General features: G+C 35.0%; 1 protein-coding gene across 1 annotated transcript in view; it reads right to left on the bottom strand.

Moving 5' to 3' along the window:
• Nucleotides 1-3697: 3697 nt before the first annotated feature.
• The window catches only part of LOC137643061 (uncharacterized), a 47924-nt gene continuing 34644 nt past the window's right edge, over nt 3698-16977 (bottom strand). The window contains exon 4 of the mRNA XM_068375908.1: nt 3698-3796. Coding sequence (XP_068232009.1) covers nt 3698-3796 — 99 coding nt within the window. The remainder of the gene's footprint in view (nt 3797-16977) is intronic.

Here is a 16977-nt window from a genome sequence, read left to right as displayed (position 1 = left end):
ATTGGTGACCCCGGAAGTCAACTCGCTCCTCCTGCCTTCCATCCCCCCTCGCCCCTCCATCGTTGGTACTATGGCGGACTCTACGGAAGATGATGCTGCGGCTCCCCCATTGAAACTTTCATCATGCGCCAGCGGAGAAGCGTCTGCTTGGTTTCAGTGCGCAAACATCCAGTTTCGCATCAAGGGCGTGACTCGCTCAACCATCAAAGCAGATTATGTTCTCGCGGTGATACCCTAAGACACCTTCCCTGAAATATTCGACTGGCTTTGTGAACAAGGAGACACCCCAATAGCGTATGACACGCTCAAAACATACATTCTGCAGCAGTACTCGCCGTCGCCAGCCGCCCGTATAGCAAAGCTTTTTCAGCTCTCGCAACAACTGTTGGGGACCAAAGGACTTCCCTCGCCCTCAAGGAAATGACCAGTATCGCTCACCTGCAACCTGCCGCAGACGGCTCTCCTCGTGAGGTGAACCTACTTCGTGCCCTTTGGACCTATACGCGCTGCCATACCCGATGTCGATAGTTTACCCATAAAGGAATTGATGACAAAAGCCGACGCCCTTATGGACAGCCATTTCAAGACCTTCATCAACGCCACCACCCCTGACAAAGAGGACGCCTATTCAACGTCAACCGAACTTGACGTGAATGCCGTAGGACATACACGCCTACCCCGTGACGTGCCGAAGCGGCGACAAAGCCACCCACCACCCACCACTCGCTCGCGCCCCAACCAACGAATTCTACAGCCACTTACTACCTCCCATCCGCCGCAGTTTTGCTACTACCAATTCAGATTCGGAGCAACCACGAAGAAATGTGCCAAGGATTGTCAGTGGCCAAAAAACGTGTAAGTAGGCCATCGCTTGTGGGGGTGGCCTCCCGTATTTCTAATCTTTTCTTTTTACATGATGCAGGACCGGGCGTGCGATTTTTGGTAGACACAGGTGCTTGTCATTCTCTTTTGCCAAGGGAACTCTTCAGGACATGACGTAGTCTATCTACGTCTGCCGACGTCCTTTTGGTAGCTGCCAAAGAATCTGCGATACCTACCTGCGGTTACGAGAACCTCACATTATCGTTTGGAAACGGTAAATTTAATTGGAAGTTTCTCGTTGCTGACGTCACATTACCAATCGTTCTGAAGAAAGACGGCTCCCTCAGTCCGTGCGGGGATTACAGGAGCCTGAACATGCAAACAGAACCGGATTACTGCCCCTTCCCAAATATTGCCAACGTGACCTCTCACCTGCACAAAGCGAAGTTTTTCTCTACGCTCGACCACCTGAGGGGCTATTATCAGGTGCCTATGAACTCAAAAGACATCCCAAAGACTGCCATCACTGTTCCGTTTGATACATAAGCCTTCAATTACTCCTGTTTTGCCCTTCGTAATGATGGGGCCACGTTTCAACGTCTCATGGATGGCATCTTAGTGGACCTCCCCTTCTGTGTATGTTATGTGGACGACACACTTGTGTTCTCCTCAAAAGAGGAACACCTCCGTCACCTGCACATCGTGCTCGACCGCCTGCAACAAAACGGCCTTGTAGTCCGGTACGACAAGTGTACCTTTGGCGCCAAAGAAGTGTCGTTCCTAGGGCACCGCATCCCTCCTGAAGGAGTCCATCCCCTCCCTGAGAAGGTATCAGCCGTTCAAGACTTCCCCGCGCCCTCGACCATCAAACCTCTGAAGGAGTTCTTGGGCATGATCAACTATTATCACCGTTTTCTGCCAGCCATTGCCGCCACTCTTGCTCCCCTCTAGGCCTCCCTCAAGGGCGACCCAAAGGACCTGAAGAGGGGTCCCCTTCAAGAAGTGGCCTTCTGCAATGCAAAGAAGGCCCTATCAACCGTTGTGGCTCACACTTTTCCTATCCCACATGCCCCTCTCCTTCTCTCCACTGATGCCAGCAACGTCGCTATGTGTGCATGGTCAAAGGCTCGCCCCGCCCATTGGCCTTCTTCAGCAGTAAACTGTCAAAGGCAGAATTGAGTTATTCTACCTTCGATCGCGAAATGCTGACGGTGCACTTGGCTGTTCGTCACTTTCACCATTTCTTAGAGGGTACGCCCTTCGTCATTTGCACAGACCACATGCCTCTGGTGCACTCCTTCAGTCGACAGTCTGACGCCTGATCTGCCCGTGAACGCCGACATATCTCCGCCGTGGCTGAATACAATTGCAGCCTTCAATACGTCCTTGGGAAAATGAATCCCGTTGCCGATTCCCTGTCAAGAAACACGTTGGCTGCCATTCAACTGGGATTGGATTACAACGCCCTGGCTGAAGCCCAGCAACAGGATCCAGAGTATCAAGCATGTAGGACATCCTGCACGTCCCTCCGTTGGGAAGACCCTCCTCGAAGACTACAACAACACCCTCCTCTGTGACGTCAGTACTGGTAGACCGCGACCTTGGATTCCTGCTCCCATGCGCCGGCTGGTGTTTGATTTCATTCACAGCCTTTCACATCCCTCGTGCTGTTCTACTGCACAGCTGCTGAAGACGAAGTTCATTTGGCATGGCATTTCTAAGGGTGCTAAGGATTGGGTCTGTGCCTGTACTTATTGCCAAACTTCCAAAGTACATCGACACACGGATTCAGGAGTGGGCACCTTTCCTCAACCTCAGCGTCGTTTCGCACACATTCACGTCGACGTTGTCGGCCCCCTACCCACATCACAAGGACATCGTTACCTGTTTACCGTCATCGACCGCTCCACTCGTTGGCTTGAAGCCATTCCCATGGAAACTGAAACGTCCGCCTCATGTACATCTGCCTTACTCTCAGGATGAATTGCAAGATTTTGTATCCGTGAGCATATTACTTCTGACAAGGGTACCACTTTCACCTCTCAATTGTGGACATCATTAGCAAATCTCCTGGACATCCCCCAACATCAGACAACGGCCTACAACCCCACTGCCAATGGAATGGTTGAACGTTTTCATCGCACCCTCAAAGCAGCTTTGATGTCCCGCTGCAAGGATTCCAACTGGTTTATTCTGCTTCCCTGGGTCCTCCTGGGACTAAGGACCACTCCTAAAGATGCCCTCGACGTCTTGGAAGTTTAAATGGTGTATGGTAACCCCAGTTGGTCGTCCTTGCTGAATTATTTCCTTCTAAAACCTCCTAGGACTATCTCCAGCGCATACGTCACGTCGTGGGAAAATTTACTTCATACTGTCAGACTTACAAGCCCCAGTGAAGCATCACATACCGACAGACTTGCACTTTGCAACGCACGTCTTCTTGCACAACAACATAGCAAGCCACGGTTAACGCCCCCTTACACAGGCCCTTTCCTTGTGATCCGACGCAGTCCAAAAGCATTCCTACTAAACATTCGTGGCAAAGAAGACTGGGTCTCCATTGATCGTCTAAAACCTACTGATCTTTTGCTAGATGACCCACCTACAGTTCGCCTCTCTAGATCAGGGCGCCCTATTTAACATGTACAGTATATCATTTTTAGGGGGAGCCATGTACCAACCGTGTGTCACACGATCGTACATTGTTCATTTTGTGTATATATTATGCTTATATCTTCGCTCTTCCCTCACACTAAAAAGAACCTGAATAAACATGCCTGTTTTTCTCACCGGTAACGGTGTCGGTTTTGACCATGAAATTTCCTGCTGCATTGAGCTTTTGTATATAAAGGTGAGTGTTCTATAATAAACTCACTCAGTTGCTTTCATCCTGTCTTTGAGTCACAACCTTCTCTCGGTCCGTCACATTATAATGCTTCTCTTTCCGTTTTGACATATCTTCACTTCGAATTGGCTAATCAGAATCAAGATATGTTTTAATCACTCCTTTTGTTCTTTTCTTTTTTATTCATTAAAGAACGTGCTTCAACGTTTATCTCAATTCAAAAATGCACACTTTAGTCATGACTACCCTTGTGATAGATGTGAATATACCCAACAATAAACAATTAGATTACTTTTAACTAATCATGCAACAATTTTAGAATTTCTACATAATCATTGAGTACTTCTACCAAAAATAAAGAGTCTGAAGTGTACCAACCGTGCACTTTATATACAAATCGGCACTAACTGCTGCTGTTATCTCCCAAGCACCGTCTTCTTTACATCACCATTTTCTCCTAAGCTCTGTTTTTTTACACAGATTTTCCAATTTTTAACATGGGCCAATTTTGAGAGAAAACAGACATAAGAGCACCCCCTAACTTTAGTTACTCACTAAACCTAACTTAGGATACCTATCCTTACCTATGGGGTGGATGTCTTTGAATATATTTTGTTCACAAATATTCATTATACTATTAATGTGGCTGTAAATTTTATGACAGTAGCCTGCATAAATGTCATTTAATCAATCAAAGAATCTTTTTTTCGACTTCAGAATTCTATCTTACTATATAACTTCATGTGCCCCTTATCTCTCATGCATCATTGGGAGTCAAGTGGAGTTGCACTCTACCTCCCCCCAGATGAGCCGCTGCCCCCAATTCCCTTCGAAGACGTTATCCTCTTCTTCAAAATCAATTTTGCAGCGGAAACTAGTGCCAGAAATGTCGAGTATCAGTGAAAGTCAAGGAATCAAAGGTCGTACGTACTTTGGAGAACATAAAAGACAAAAGATCTACTCAAAACTTTTTATAGTTTCATGGGTTTGAAGAGCTTTCTATTGTAGGAAACGTGCAAATAAAGTAAGATGATTAGTTCCTTATATATGAAGGTCGCTAAGATTTTTTTTCTAACTCTAAGAAATATCATATTAGAAATTTAATGAACCAAAAATGAGTCAGCTTCAAGATATGATTTCATTTTACTTTCAATGTGTAAGAATATATTTTGACTTACTGGCAATCGATTTTTTAATTTAGTTATCCCTTTGATAGACTCAATTTTAATTCATATTACTGACCACCTAAATTAATTTAGATTATTCTTACATATTGCATAATATACACTTACCGAGATATTTCCAGCATTTCTCTATAAATAGGTAAAACTATTTTTCAGTATTCTTTGAAGTAATCTCTGTCCTGGAAAAATTTTGCAACATTTTCGTTGGATTATTACTTCGTATCAACTACACGCTGATTTTGCAAGCAGCGATGTGACATTGAAAACACGGAAAGCTTAAACAAATTGCTTAATGTTAAAAGTTATTCCGAAATGTTTCATTCCTTATTAAAGTTAGCTTTTTTTACGAATGAAATTTTCGTTTCGTTTACATAACTTTTCCAGTAATTCAATTGTACCAATATGATTTTTTTCTACATAAAAGTAAAATTATTCCAAAGTCTATCACCTATCTCTGTGATTTCTAATCATCATCATCAGTTAATGTTATAACATTTCCTTGCACCAGATACACCACATATCAGTTATAACACATTCCCATGATAAAAAGTTAAACCAGTATCTCTGATATGTTTTTTAATAGTCAACATTAAATTTGAATGGAAAAGTGATAGAAAAACCATATAAGAAAAATAGCACAAAATCTGGGAAAAAAACGATTAGATATGAGATTTCATTCATGTTTTCTTGTACTTTCAACAATAGAATAGCAATCAGTTTGAACATCTAAATTAGGAAGATTCAATATACGTCTACAAGTATTACCTTCGTCATAAGTTTATATTTTGTTTAATAGGCCTATTTATCTATTTTTCTAAAGTTTGTTTGTTTATGATTCGTATAACTCAAAATATATTCGACTGATTCTCATGAAATTTGGAAAGATGACTGGCCATGATCCGAGAACAATTAGATTAGATTTTGGAAGGAGCGAGTCAAAGGTCAAGGTGAAGGTTACGAAAAGGTAAAAAACTGGTTTTAGATACATAATGGTCAATATTTATTTGATTTGTAAATAACTATATTCCTCTTCATTTTCTTTCGTAAATTTTATGTTACGATGCTATGTATTTAACAAAAGAAAATGAACAGGGTGATACTTTGCCTTTTCTCGATGTCTTGGTCTCTCGGAAACATAATACCTTTGAAACTTCAGTATTTCGAAAAAAATTTTTTACAGGACTAAGCACTAATTTTTTAAGTTCGGAACCAAAAATCTACAAAATTAATTCGATAAAAACACTGTTATTTAGATTTTATCATGTATGTTCAATTTATCTGGGGTTTCATGAGGAAGAAAATTTTCTAAAATAAATTTTTGTTAACAATGGGTTCCCTCTGAACCTCTATTACAATCAAGTCGAGAAGTTTTTGGGCAAAATTTACAGTCAAAATTTAGCAATTCAAACGGTCAGTAAGAAAAAGTTATATGTCTCCTTTCCGTACTATGGTTATGTTTCGGAGAGACTAAGAACAGAGGTTATGAATGATATTGGGAAGTGTTATCCCCACATAGATATAAAACTAATTTTTACCAACAAGCTCTCAGTTGGCTCATTTTTTAAATATAAGGGGAGTCTGCCTACTCCCGTTTGTTCCGGTGGCATATGCACTTTTCAATGTGCACTCTGTAATGAGTGCTACACTGGAAGCACATCTAGACAGCTACAGTGTAGGATTTTGGAGCACATAGAGAGTTAGGTACGAACTAACATACCTTTAAATAAGAGGCCAATTTTAGCTGTTTATGACCACGCATTTAAATCTGGTCATGCCATTTCTAAGGAAAATTTCAAAATTACAGACACACATAGTAGCGTCAGCCAACTGAGAATCTTTATACATTTTTAAGACAAACCCCAGCTTGCATAAGGACTTACCTGTTCAGTTACCGGTGAACCATTGATCCGTTTGGTCTGTTGGTTGCTGCTCTGGATGGGTGGTCATCGTCTCCTGCGGGTGACTAGGTATACTAGTTATTGAGTCTTTTATATAGTAGTTATATAGTGTAATAAGTCTTTTATATGGTCTTATGTTCCTTGATTGTTTGATTTTAGAGCTAGTTGGGCAGTTCATGGAACTATATCTTCCTAAATATTTACTTAGGATGATTTTTATTAATCTTATTAATATTACATAATAATAATTGCAGATAGGCTGAAGACATAACTTATGTCAAAAACTACCGAATAAAGATAAGGATAGCAGCACTATTTTATTTCTACTATATATATATATATATATATATATATATATATATATATATATATATATATATATATATATATATATATATATACATGTAAATATCACCCACGAATGGCATTTAATACCGAATTCTATCTTGGGAATATATATCCACCTGGAATTCATTATATGGTAACAGCTTCTGGCCGGGTGGAGATTCGAACCCCCACCTGTTCGGCTGGAAACTATGCCTACAGAGCCTCTACCGACTGAGCTATCAAGAGAGATAAATTTTATGACAAGTCCTCGTACATATTCCTGTCGAATTTAGGAATCTGTTCATGGACTTGAAATAAACCCATCTCCACCATGATAGCTGAATCGTGAGTTTGCACCACGTGGTTATTTTACGAGGACTTGTCATAAACTTTTATCTCTCTTGATAGCTCAGTCGGCAGAGGCTCTGCAGGCATAGTTTCCAGCCGAACAGGTGGGGGTTCGAATCTCCACCCGGCCAGAAGCTGTTACCATATAATGAATTCCAAGTGGATATATATTCCCAAGATAGAATTCGGTATTAAATGCCATTCGTGGGTGATATTTACATTGATTGAAATCACGTGTGTTTGTCAGATAATTCTACCTTCCCTTTGTGCCCGAAATAGCAAAAAAATAAATAAAAATAAATCAAGAATAAACTGTTGAATTTATTCTACAATAGACCAACTTCTTCAGTATATATATATATATATATATATATATATATATATATATATATATATATATTAATTTACATATATATATATATATATATATATATATATATATATATATATATATTAATTTACATATATATATATATATATATATATATAAATATATATATATATATACATATACATATATATATATATAAATATATATATATATATATATATATATATATATATATATATATATATATATATATATATATATATATATATATATAATGCACACACACACAAACACATATATACATATATATATATATATATATATATATATATATATATATATATATATATATATATATATAAATATATATATATATATATATATATATATATATATATATATATATATATATACGGTGTGTGTGTGTTTGTGTATTTGTGTGTATATACATACCATTTTTAATATAATTGCAACATAATTAACCACAATATTTGTAGAAGCAGATGTATAAAAGAATTTGTAAAATTGTGGAAACCAGAAATCACTTGATAAAGACAATAAGCCATATGGCTTATTTGAATATGAAAATCGCGTCCAAATGTGCAAAATTTATCATTAATCGAATGCCAAGTCACAAACATGCCAATTACCTATGATGGTGAAGATAGGTTGACGTCAATTCTAAGTATAAAAAAAAAAAAAACCTGAATTCGGCATGTGTAAGTACAGAATAATTGTTATTGACTTTTATCTTTCTTCGTGGCCAAGTGGTAGTGTCACTGTTTATACAAGCTTCCCGGTCTAGGTTTCGACTCCCGGCCGGTTAGAATCTCATGTCTTTGTGTGATTTCGCCTGGGGCTCTGATCCCAAGGTCGTTAACAGAATCCAGACTCTAATATATAAAAAAAATATTTGCCTTATTTGAATATGAAAAACACATATAAATGTGAAAAAATTATCATTAATCTGTCTTTCATCTATTCATCTTCAGCCCAACCTCGTGTGATATTCCATGTATTCTGATAAGCAAGTATTTTGAATTCTGTAGTGTTTTGTTAACAAGGACAGCATCATCAGCATACTCAGCTCCGCTAAATTCCTATCACCAATCCAGTTCAATCCTTCTCCACCATCCCTGTCTGTTCTACGCATTACAAACTTCATGAAAAGGATAATCAACATATATTACAACACATTCCCCTGGAATACTCCGCTATTCACTGGAAATTCATTTGATAGAACTCCATTAACATTAACTTGGCACTTGCTATGCTCATGAACAGACTTGATCAAATTTACATATTTAAGAGGATTTCAATAACGCAGGACCCACCACAAAATTGGCCGGTGCACACTATCAAAGGCTTTTTCATAGTCCATATATGCTATCAAAAGGGGATTTCTATATTATCCGCATTTGTGTACAACATCTCTTAAGATAAAAATTTGGTTAGTCCAGCTTCTACCTTTTCTAAATCCTTCTGGTTCATATCTCGGCTTTTCATTAATCTTTCTCTCCCGTCTCTTTAGAATGGCATACTATATATTTTCAAATGATCTCAAACACAGAGTCTTAAGTATTAGAATTAGTGAAAGATTGAAAAAAAAAAAAAAGATAATGGATAAGTTAAGTAAAATTTGAAGATCAATTCGCCTGAAATTATATATAAAAATCAAGCTATATATCAGGTTAGTAAGATCGGTGTTACTGTTTGGACATGAGTCATGGTATTACAATGAAACAATCTCTAATAGACTTAGTAGATTTGAGAACAAAACCCTCAGAAGGATATTGGGAGATAAATGGCAGGACAGGGTTACAAATCAAACTATAAAAGAGATTATTTGATTGTCATATGTGGATGAGATCATGATGGGTGTTAGATGGAGATAGTTTGGGCTGCTGTTCGCACTCCCCAAGAGAGGTTAGTTCACCAAACGTTCAGCTGGGCTCCACAAGGGACCAAAAGAGTTGGATGACCCAGGCCTACATAGCTGAAGAGTATGAAGCGTGAAGTAAGAGATGGTGAATGGAAAAGTATTGAATTAAAAGCTCAAGCTCGAGACGACTGGCAAAATCTAACCGAAGCCCTTTGCGTCAATAGGCGTAGGAGATATATATATATATATATATATATATATATATATATATATATATATATATATATATATATATATGTGTGTGTGTGTGTGTGTGTGTGTGTGTGTATATATTATTATTATTATTATTATTATTATTATTATTATTATTGCTTAGCAAGTAATAATATATATATATATATATATACATATATATATATATATATATATATATATATATATATATATATATATATATATATATATATATATATATATATATATATATATATATATATATATATATATATATATATATATATATATATATATATATATATATATATATATATATATATATATATATATATATATATATATATATATATATATATATATATAAATATATATATATATATATATATATATATATATATATATATATATATATATATATATATATATATATATATATATATATATATATATATATATATATATATATGTGTGTGTGTGTGTGTGTGTGTGTGTGTATAAGAGTGTATGTGATTTTCTGTTTCTGGAAAAAATCTTATCACTTAGTCTTTCGGAAATGAATTTTTCAATATTAATTCTTACAAAGGTAAAACCTGTTGATGTGAACTGAAAGTTCAAACTTCAATCAATGAGCTAATTGATAAATTCAAATCATTTAATCGTCACTAGAAATTGATAATTTTCTTTCACACTAATCCTTGAAATCCTTAGCACTTCTTGTATTGATAATTTCCATTTTTTATATTCTTCGATGGTAGATAACAGAAAAAATTATTCTTCCCGTTTCATATCATTGTTTGTCAGGGAAAATATCTCATCTATTATCGCTATCATAAAGATCAATTGATACTCTATACAGTTGCCTTTTCTTCTCATTTGCGGTATATTCATTATAGAAAATAGATTTTTTTTCTTTTTAATTAATGTTATATCTTTTCACACCTAGTAATATTTTACACTGACAATAAAATATTTGCATTTGGGTACCATTAGTATTTAATTAGGTATAAGCTTTTAGCATAACTGTGTTTACATAACCTTTTTAATTATCGTCACTGTATTTCTACATGGATATCTTATTCGTAGTATGTTTGTATCAATCTTTACAATAATTCTGTCCCTAATTATATATGCGCCTTTAGTTCTATCATCATTCAATTTTCATCTTTTTTGGTACCATTTAATACTCTGATTAATAAAAAAAGTTATTTTTCTTAAACGACAGTGTTGCGTATCGCTAGCATTTCCTAGGCTACGCTGAGTGATGTAGGATCAGGAAAAAAATCTCCTGGTACTGTTCCCGAAAAGTTCTCTCAGAGGATATTTACAATTAGTCTTTAGAAAACCTTCATGTGCCTCATCACAACTATCATTTCCCCAAAGCCATTCGTCAAGTCATGTCGTACATAAAAAACGACACGAACTTCCGGTGTATTTAATGTTAAGTAAAATCTGAATTTCGAGATATCAATCTTCAAAAGACACAGCCGCGTCTGTGAAGTGAATTTTCCATGAAAAATGTTTGAATAGTATTGATCCAGTATTTTCCTAAACAATAATGCTTTTAATTTGGCCTCATAGAACCTAAAAACTGTTTGATCCTTTACCGATTTTTATATCATTTTCCTAGTCTGCCTATAAAGTATTTTCTACGCTTATATAAATCCTTTGGGATTGCCAGCTGCTATATTGACTGATATTTCCATTTTAGATGGTTTATTATTTCTTGTCGTATATTTTGGGGCTGAGTCGTTTTCTTATTCTACTTCGTTTAATCGGGAAACGTCTTTTGTTTCGTCATGAAAATAATCTTTCCAACTTTTTCTCGTCTTCGTACCAGATGATTAACGCTTTATTTTTGCATCATACTACTTTGTTTTATCAAAATCATCTACTTTTAATTTTCGCTTACCATGGATATTTTTTTTTTTTTTTTTTTTACATTTCCCACCAGACGATCTACTCACCAATATTTTGAGTGTCGCATGATCCACAATCCACATCATTTCCCATCATAAACATTCATTTGGTTCCCAACATTTACATGCTACTTGGCTCACTCACTCTGAATGAAAATATCAGAAAACCATCTTACAATTTCAGACTTACTCCAAAGACTATTAAACCCATGGTCCCTCCTATGCCTATTTCATAATCTTACCATAATAATTCCTATGGATACACGCCTTCATACCGAATTAAAAATTATCTTATCAAATATATTTTCTGTAATATTATGTCGCTTGATTTATATAATTTTTTTAAATTCATTCAACGTTGGGGCTAAGAAGGCCATACACAAGGGATATATAGGTGTGGAGAGATCACCATCTCACAATAAAATATAAAGAGAAGAAGCCGGAATGGATGCAAAGTAAAACAAGATGACCGGGCACTTGGTAGACCGTATAACTTCGCCAACACCACATCACAAAATAGACAATTGAATCGTGTACATTTGGAACAAGTTTCGTGCAAATTTTATCAAAATTGACCAAGATAAAGCACTAAGGTATTTTGTTACCTTTTTGTGACCTTAAATTTCCTTTTTGATCGAATTTCGCTAAAAATTAAATAAAATTGTCCTTGAATCATTACTAATCCACCCACAAAATTTCATAAGATTTAATCACCACATAGCAAAAAGACTTTTCTGACATTTTCGTAACCTTGACCTTGTTTATATTGTATATCACAATTGAATTATGCACATACTGGCATTGGTTTCTGGCTAATTCGATAAAAAATAGTCTCCTATATAGCACAAAGATTTTTTGACATTTTTTTTAATCTTCACCTTGACCATAAAACCAATCACTCCCAATATCTAATCAAATATTCCTTTGATGGCTGCCAGTCATCCCGCAAAATTTCATGAGATTCAGTCAAAAAGCTCTTGAGTCATACGAATACAAAAAAAAAAAAAAAAAAAAAAAAAAAAAAAAAAAAAAAAAAAATATATTGCCTATCAAAATATTACATCCTAGCGAAGATAAAAAGGGGAATTAGCTCCGGCATGAAAGGGTTCTGTAAAGGCATTTCAGTAATACCTACAATCCATCACTCGATGATCACTAACGACACTACTTCACAAATGGTTTACTACGGTCGCGGTATCTATTGTTAATTTTATTTATTACCAAAAACGTCAATATCAGTATCAAACGCAAATAAGAATAAGGTTAAATTTCCTGAGTTCTGTTTAAGCAAAGCCTGGGATTTCTGATAACAATGCTGTTGATACAGCTTTGATTTCTTCCCTTTGGATATTCTCTTGGATCTACACTATTAACTTCTTGTCCTTCCTGTGTAATATCAGTGAAGTTCAAACATTCCTCTCTTGAAGAATAATTCTACACTTATAGTTTAATGTTCACAGAAAATGAGACCAGAGGGAGATGATGGTCTTAAATCATCTCTCAACTTCGTACGAATCCCACCTATGCGCAGAGATCTCTTCAGAATGTCTTTTTTTTTTTTTTTTAGGTTTCAAAAGTAGATAAATGTTGGACGCTGCTCACAAGATGTATATATATATATATATATATATATATATATATATATATATATATATATATATATATATATATATATATATATATATATATATATCATAATTATAGTTTATTATCTTACTTCTAACCGTAATATCCTTATCTATTCTTTCTTTGGAAATTAGGCAAATGAATATTTTTTTTTCTTGTTATTCTACTCTGCAGCTTTTTCTGTAAAAAGTAAATAACAGAAGATAATATTATGATGTTTTGAAATTTTTTTACGGCTTTAAAGCTCGCTAGCCTTATATCTATTTACCCATGGAAAAATTTTTAAAATTGAATTTTGTATTTTTTAGATCGTTAAACTAACTTAATATGTAACGGAATAAAGTCAGAATTTCAGTTCAGTGAGTAATTTGAAACTGCAAATTTACACTTAAACAACAAAAAAGCGCCACATAATGGTTTTCATTAAACAACTTGTATTGATTTCAAAAGTAATTGATGCCTTTTCAGAGAGACGGACAACAAACACATAATTCCCAGAAATAATTATTACTGATTCCATGAACCCAAATTTAGTCCAATAAAAAAAAGGATTTCATTGGTATCTAACTAAATAATAGAAGAGGACCAATCAAAAAGTGACTGAATTTGCCTTCTACCCGGAATGATAAATTCATTTATTAAAGCAAGAAGGAAATTACTATTCAATTATCTTGTTAGCTCTTTATATTTTATATTTTCAATTACAAGAAACAGTAGTGATTCTAAATTAGAAAATCCATATTCATCCTCACAATGTTACTTTTGTGCAATCTCGTGAAATACTAAACAAATGTATATATATATATATATATATATATATATATATATATATATATATATATATATATATATATATACATATATATATACATATGTATATATATATATATATATATATATATATATATATATATATATATATATATATATATATATATATTCATATGTATATATATATATATATATATATATGTATATATATATATATTATATATATATATATATATATATATATATATATATATATATATATAATCTTCTTTCCTCTCTCATCAGTTTCACTGAAGGTTCCTTACAATTATTTTCATAATTTAAGAACCCCATAAACGTAAAAACCTTATAGGCTATAACTTTTATACATGTAAACATTATACTTATTCCTTCACTCATTTTTAGCATAATCATTATCTTGTGGATATGTTAGTCAATCTGTGCTACTATGAGATTCAGGGCCTGTGTAACACGGTTTTTTCGCAATAATTTTTTATCTATGAATTTTATAAATATAACGCTTCTTCAGAATGCACATTATATCTACACATAAATTTTGACTATATTCTGCATTACGTAGGTTGAATAAATTTGGTACTTATAATGTAAAAGTGACGTTTTTTGAAGACGGGCCAACTTACTCAGAGAAAAGGTTACGAACGCACTCGTTACGTAACTTATGACGGCATTTCTTCCCTCTTTCTCGATCGATGATTGGCTATACGTAACGAAGGCTATACCTCTGCCAACAATGACACAAAAGTTTAAATAAAAGCAAAGCAGTACACCTTTATGAACTCTGAAACCTCTCCTCTGATTATTGTCATAATGAACAAACCAACAAAATATGTTAATAAATACAAAAACACTTCGATTATTAGTCTAACTCCCAAAATAAGTTTCCTAAGAAATAACAGTCTACTTTATAGGTCACAATCAGATTGACAAGGTGTAGGGAATAGTTGGTAATTTTCAAAAACGTAGTAGACAAGCTTGATTTGATAACTGCTATATCAAATGTCAAGCAATTTTTATTTATTGTCTATCTACCTACCTATTTACTGTTAAAAAAAAAAAAAAAAAAAAAAAAAAAAAAAATAGCCGGTACCGTATTTTGGCTTTAAACCTTCACCAATAATTATTGTCAGAATGATGACTTCACGAGGCTCCACCCACTTTGGCCTGATTATAATTCAGGATAACACTGAAGGCTATCATGGGCATTGTTGAATCAGAAAACTTAAATTCTGGCTATAAAAACTCATTTCTCGAGTAGTTTTAAGAAGTGCTAAATGATCCTCAAGGATCCCAGCAGTTGGCGTAAACGTTTAATTCATGTATACTACTGTTGCGGTACTACTGCTACAGTAGTATTACTATGCTAGAACAGGTACCCCCCCCCCCATTTATGTATCGTTCCGCCATTCATAAAGTCTTTGTAATGTTTTTTCACTGTGCAATAAGCCATGGCCTCCTCAGAAATTAAGTTAAACATTAGATGATAGGTTATTTCATTAAGCTGACAAATTATGGCAACTGGGTATGTTATTGCCGATGTTGAAGCTAAAGATAAAGTATGGTATCATTCCTTCATTACAATATCATCTTTATTACTATTTGTTTTGCTACATGTAATAATTATTTTAAAGGATAAATGAATTATGTTCACTTTACTTTTATAAATTCCCATTAGATGTACAAATAAAACTCCTAAAACTATTCATGATTTATTTACAAAATGCAGTCATGCCCAAAACATAGCCAACACGGTCATACGGCCTAAGAAGAAGAAAAAAAATTATATCGGATGATCCGTTGGTCTGATGGAGAGTTTAGCACAAAATTCTTATTTTAACAAAATAGTTATATAAAGACTGTTTACATACAATCTCTCTCTCTTTCTCTCTCTCTCTCTTGGTGGCATAGTGAATAGTTAATGGAAATGTTCTAAAGCCTGTATGACATTACAAGTATTATAATCATGTTACCTAAATACAAATCAGACCATAAACATTGGATTTAAACTGAAACTGAATAATTACCTATTCAGACTATAGTAAACATGGCCACGGGCTTTCTCTTGACTCTATAAAGTTGCAAGTCGTAAGACAAATGCAGTTTTGCAACCACAGGGGCAATTCCAAATCCTGTTAGCCATTCTTGACTGTTATGGGTTTCAGAGCCGATGGAACAAGGTGTATAGGTGTCTGGTGGATGGGCGGGGCAAAATTTTGTCAAAAGGTGTTTACATTGCTTACGTAATGAATGTTTTCAACACTTGGCTCGTTATCACTGGCCATGGCGTCGGCTAGAGCATTTTTACTCTATAGAAATTAAAACTATCGGGTTTAGGTTATTGATAATGCTGACAAAATTTGTGTGTGGTTGTAAAATATACATATGTCATCTTTCAGCTACATCCGATGCTTTGATAAGGAGCAAAGTCCAAAAAACCGTGTTACAGAGGCCCTGAATCTCATAGTAGGAGGTATATATTCGCAATCCATGTTTGCTAACGGTTATACTCTTATAAGCGGATGAGCAACCTGGTGGAGTAATGAGAGCTTGGGGTATGAAAGAATATGCCCCCCAAAATCTCGATGAAGTCGCTGGCAGCAGGGTGACGGATTGGATTTAAGGCGATGGACAATCTGTCTCTTTGGCTTTTACTCCTGATGCCTGGCGGTTGATCTTACTAGAATTAGTATGGACCGGCAGGGGTCACTTCCGTTCGTTAGATAGGCACTGGCTATCCTTTGATGTAGCCAGCCAATGAATCCTCTGTGGATT

The sequence above is a fragment of the Palaemon carinicauda genome, chromosome 6, assembly GCF_036898095.1.
Source record: "Palaemon carinicauda isolate YSFRI2023 chromosome 6, ASM3689809v2, whole genome shotgun sequence".
Taxonomy (NCBI): Eukaryota; Metazoa; Arthropoda; class Malacostraca; order Decapoda; family Palaemonidae; genus Palaemon; species Palaemon carinicauda.
The sequence above is the reverse complement of the archived record's forward strand: the minus strand, read 5'-3'. Positions and strand labels throughout refer to the sequence as shown.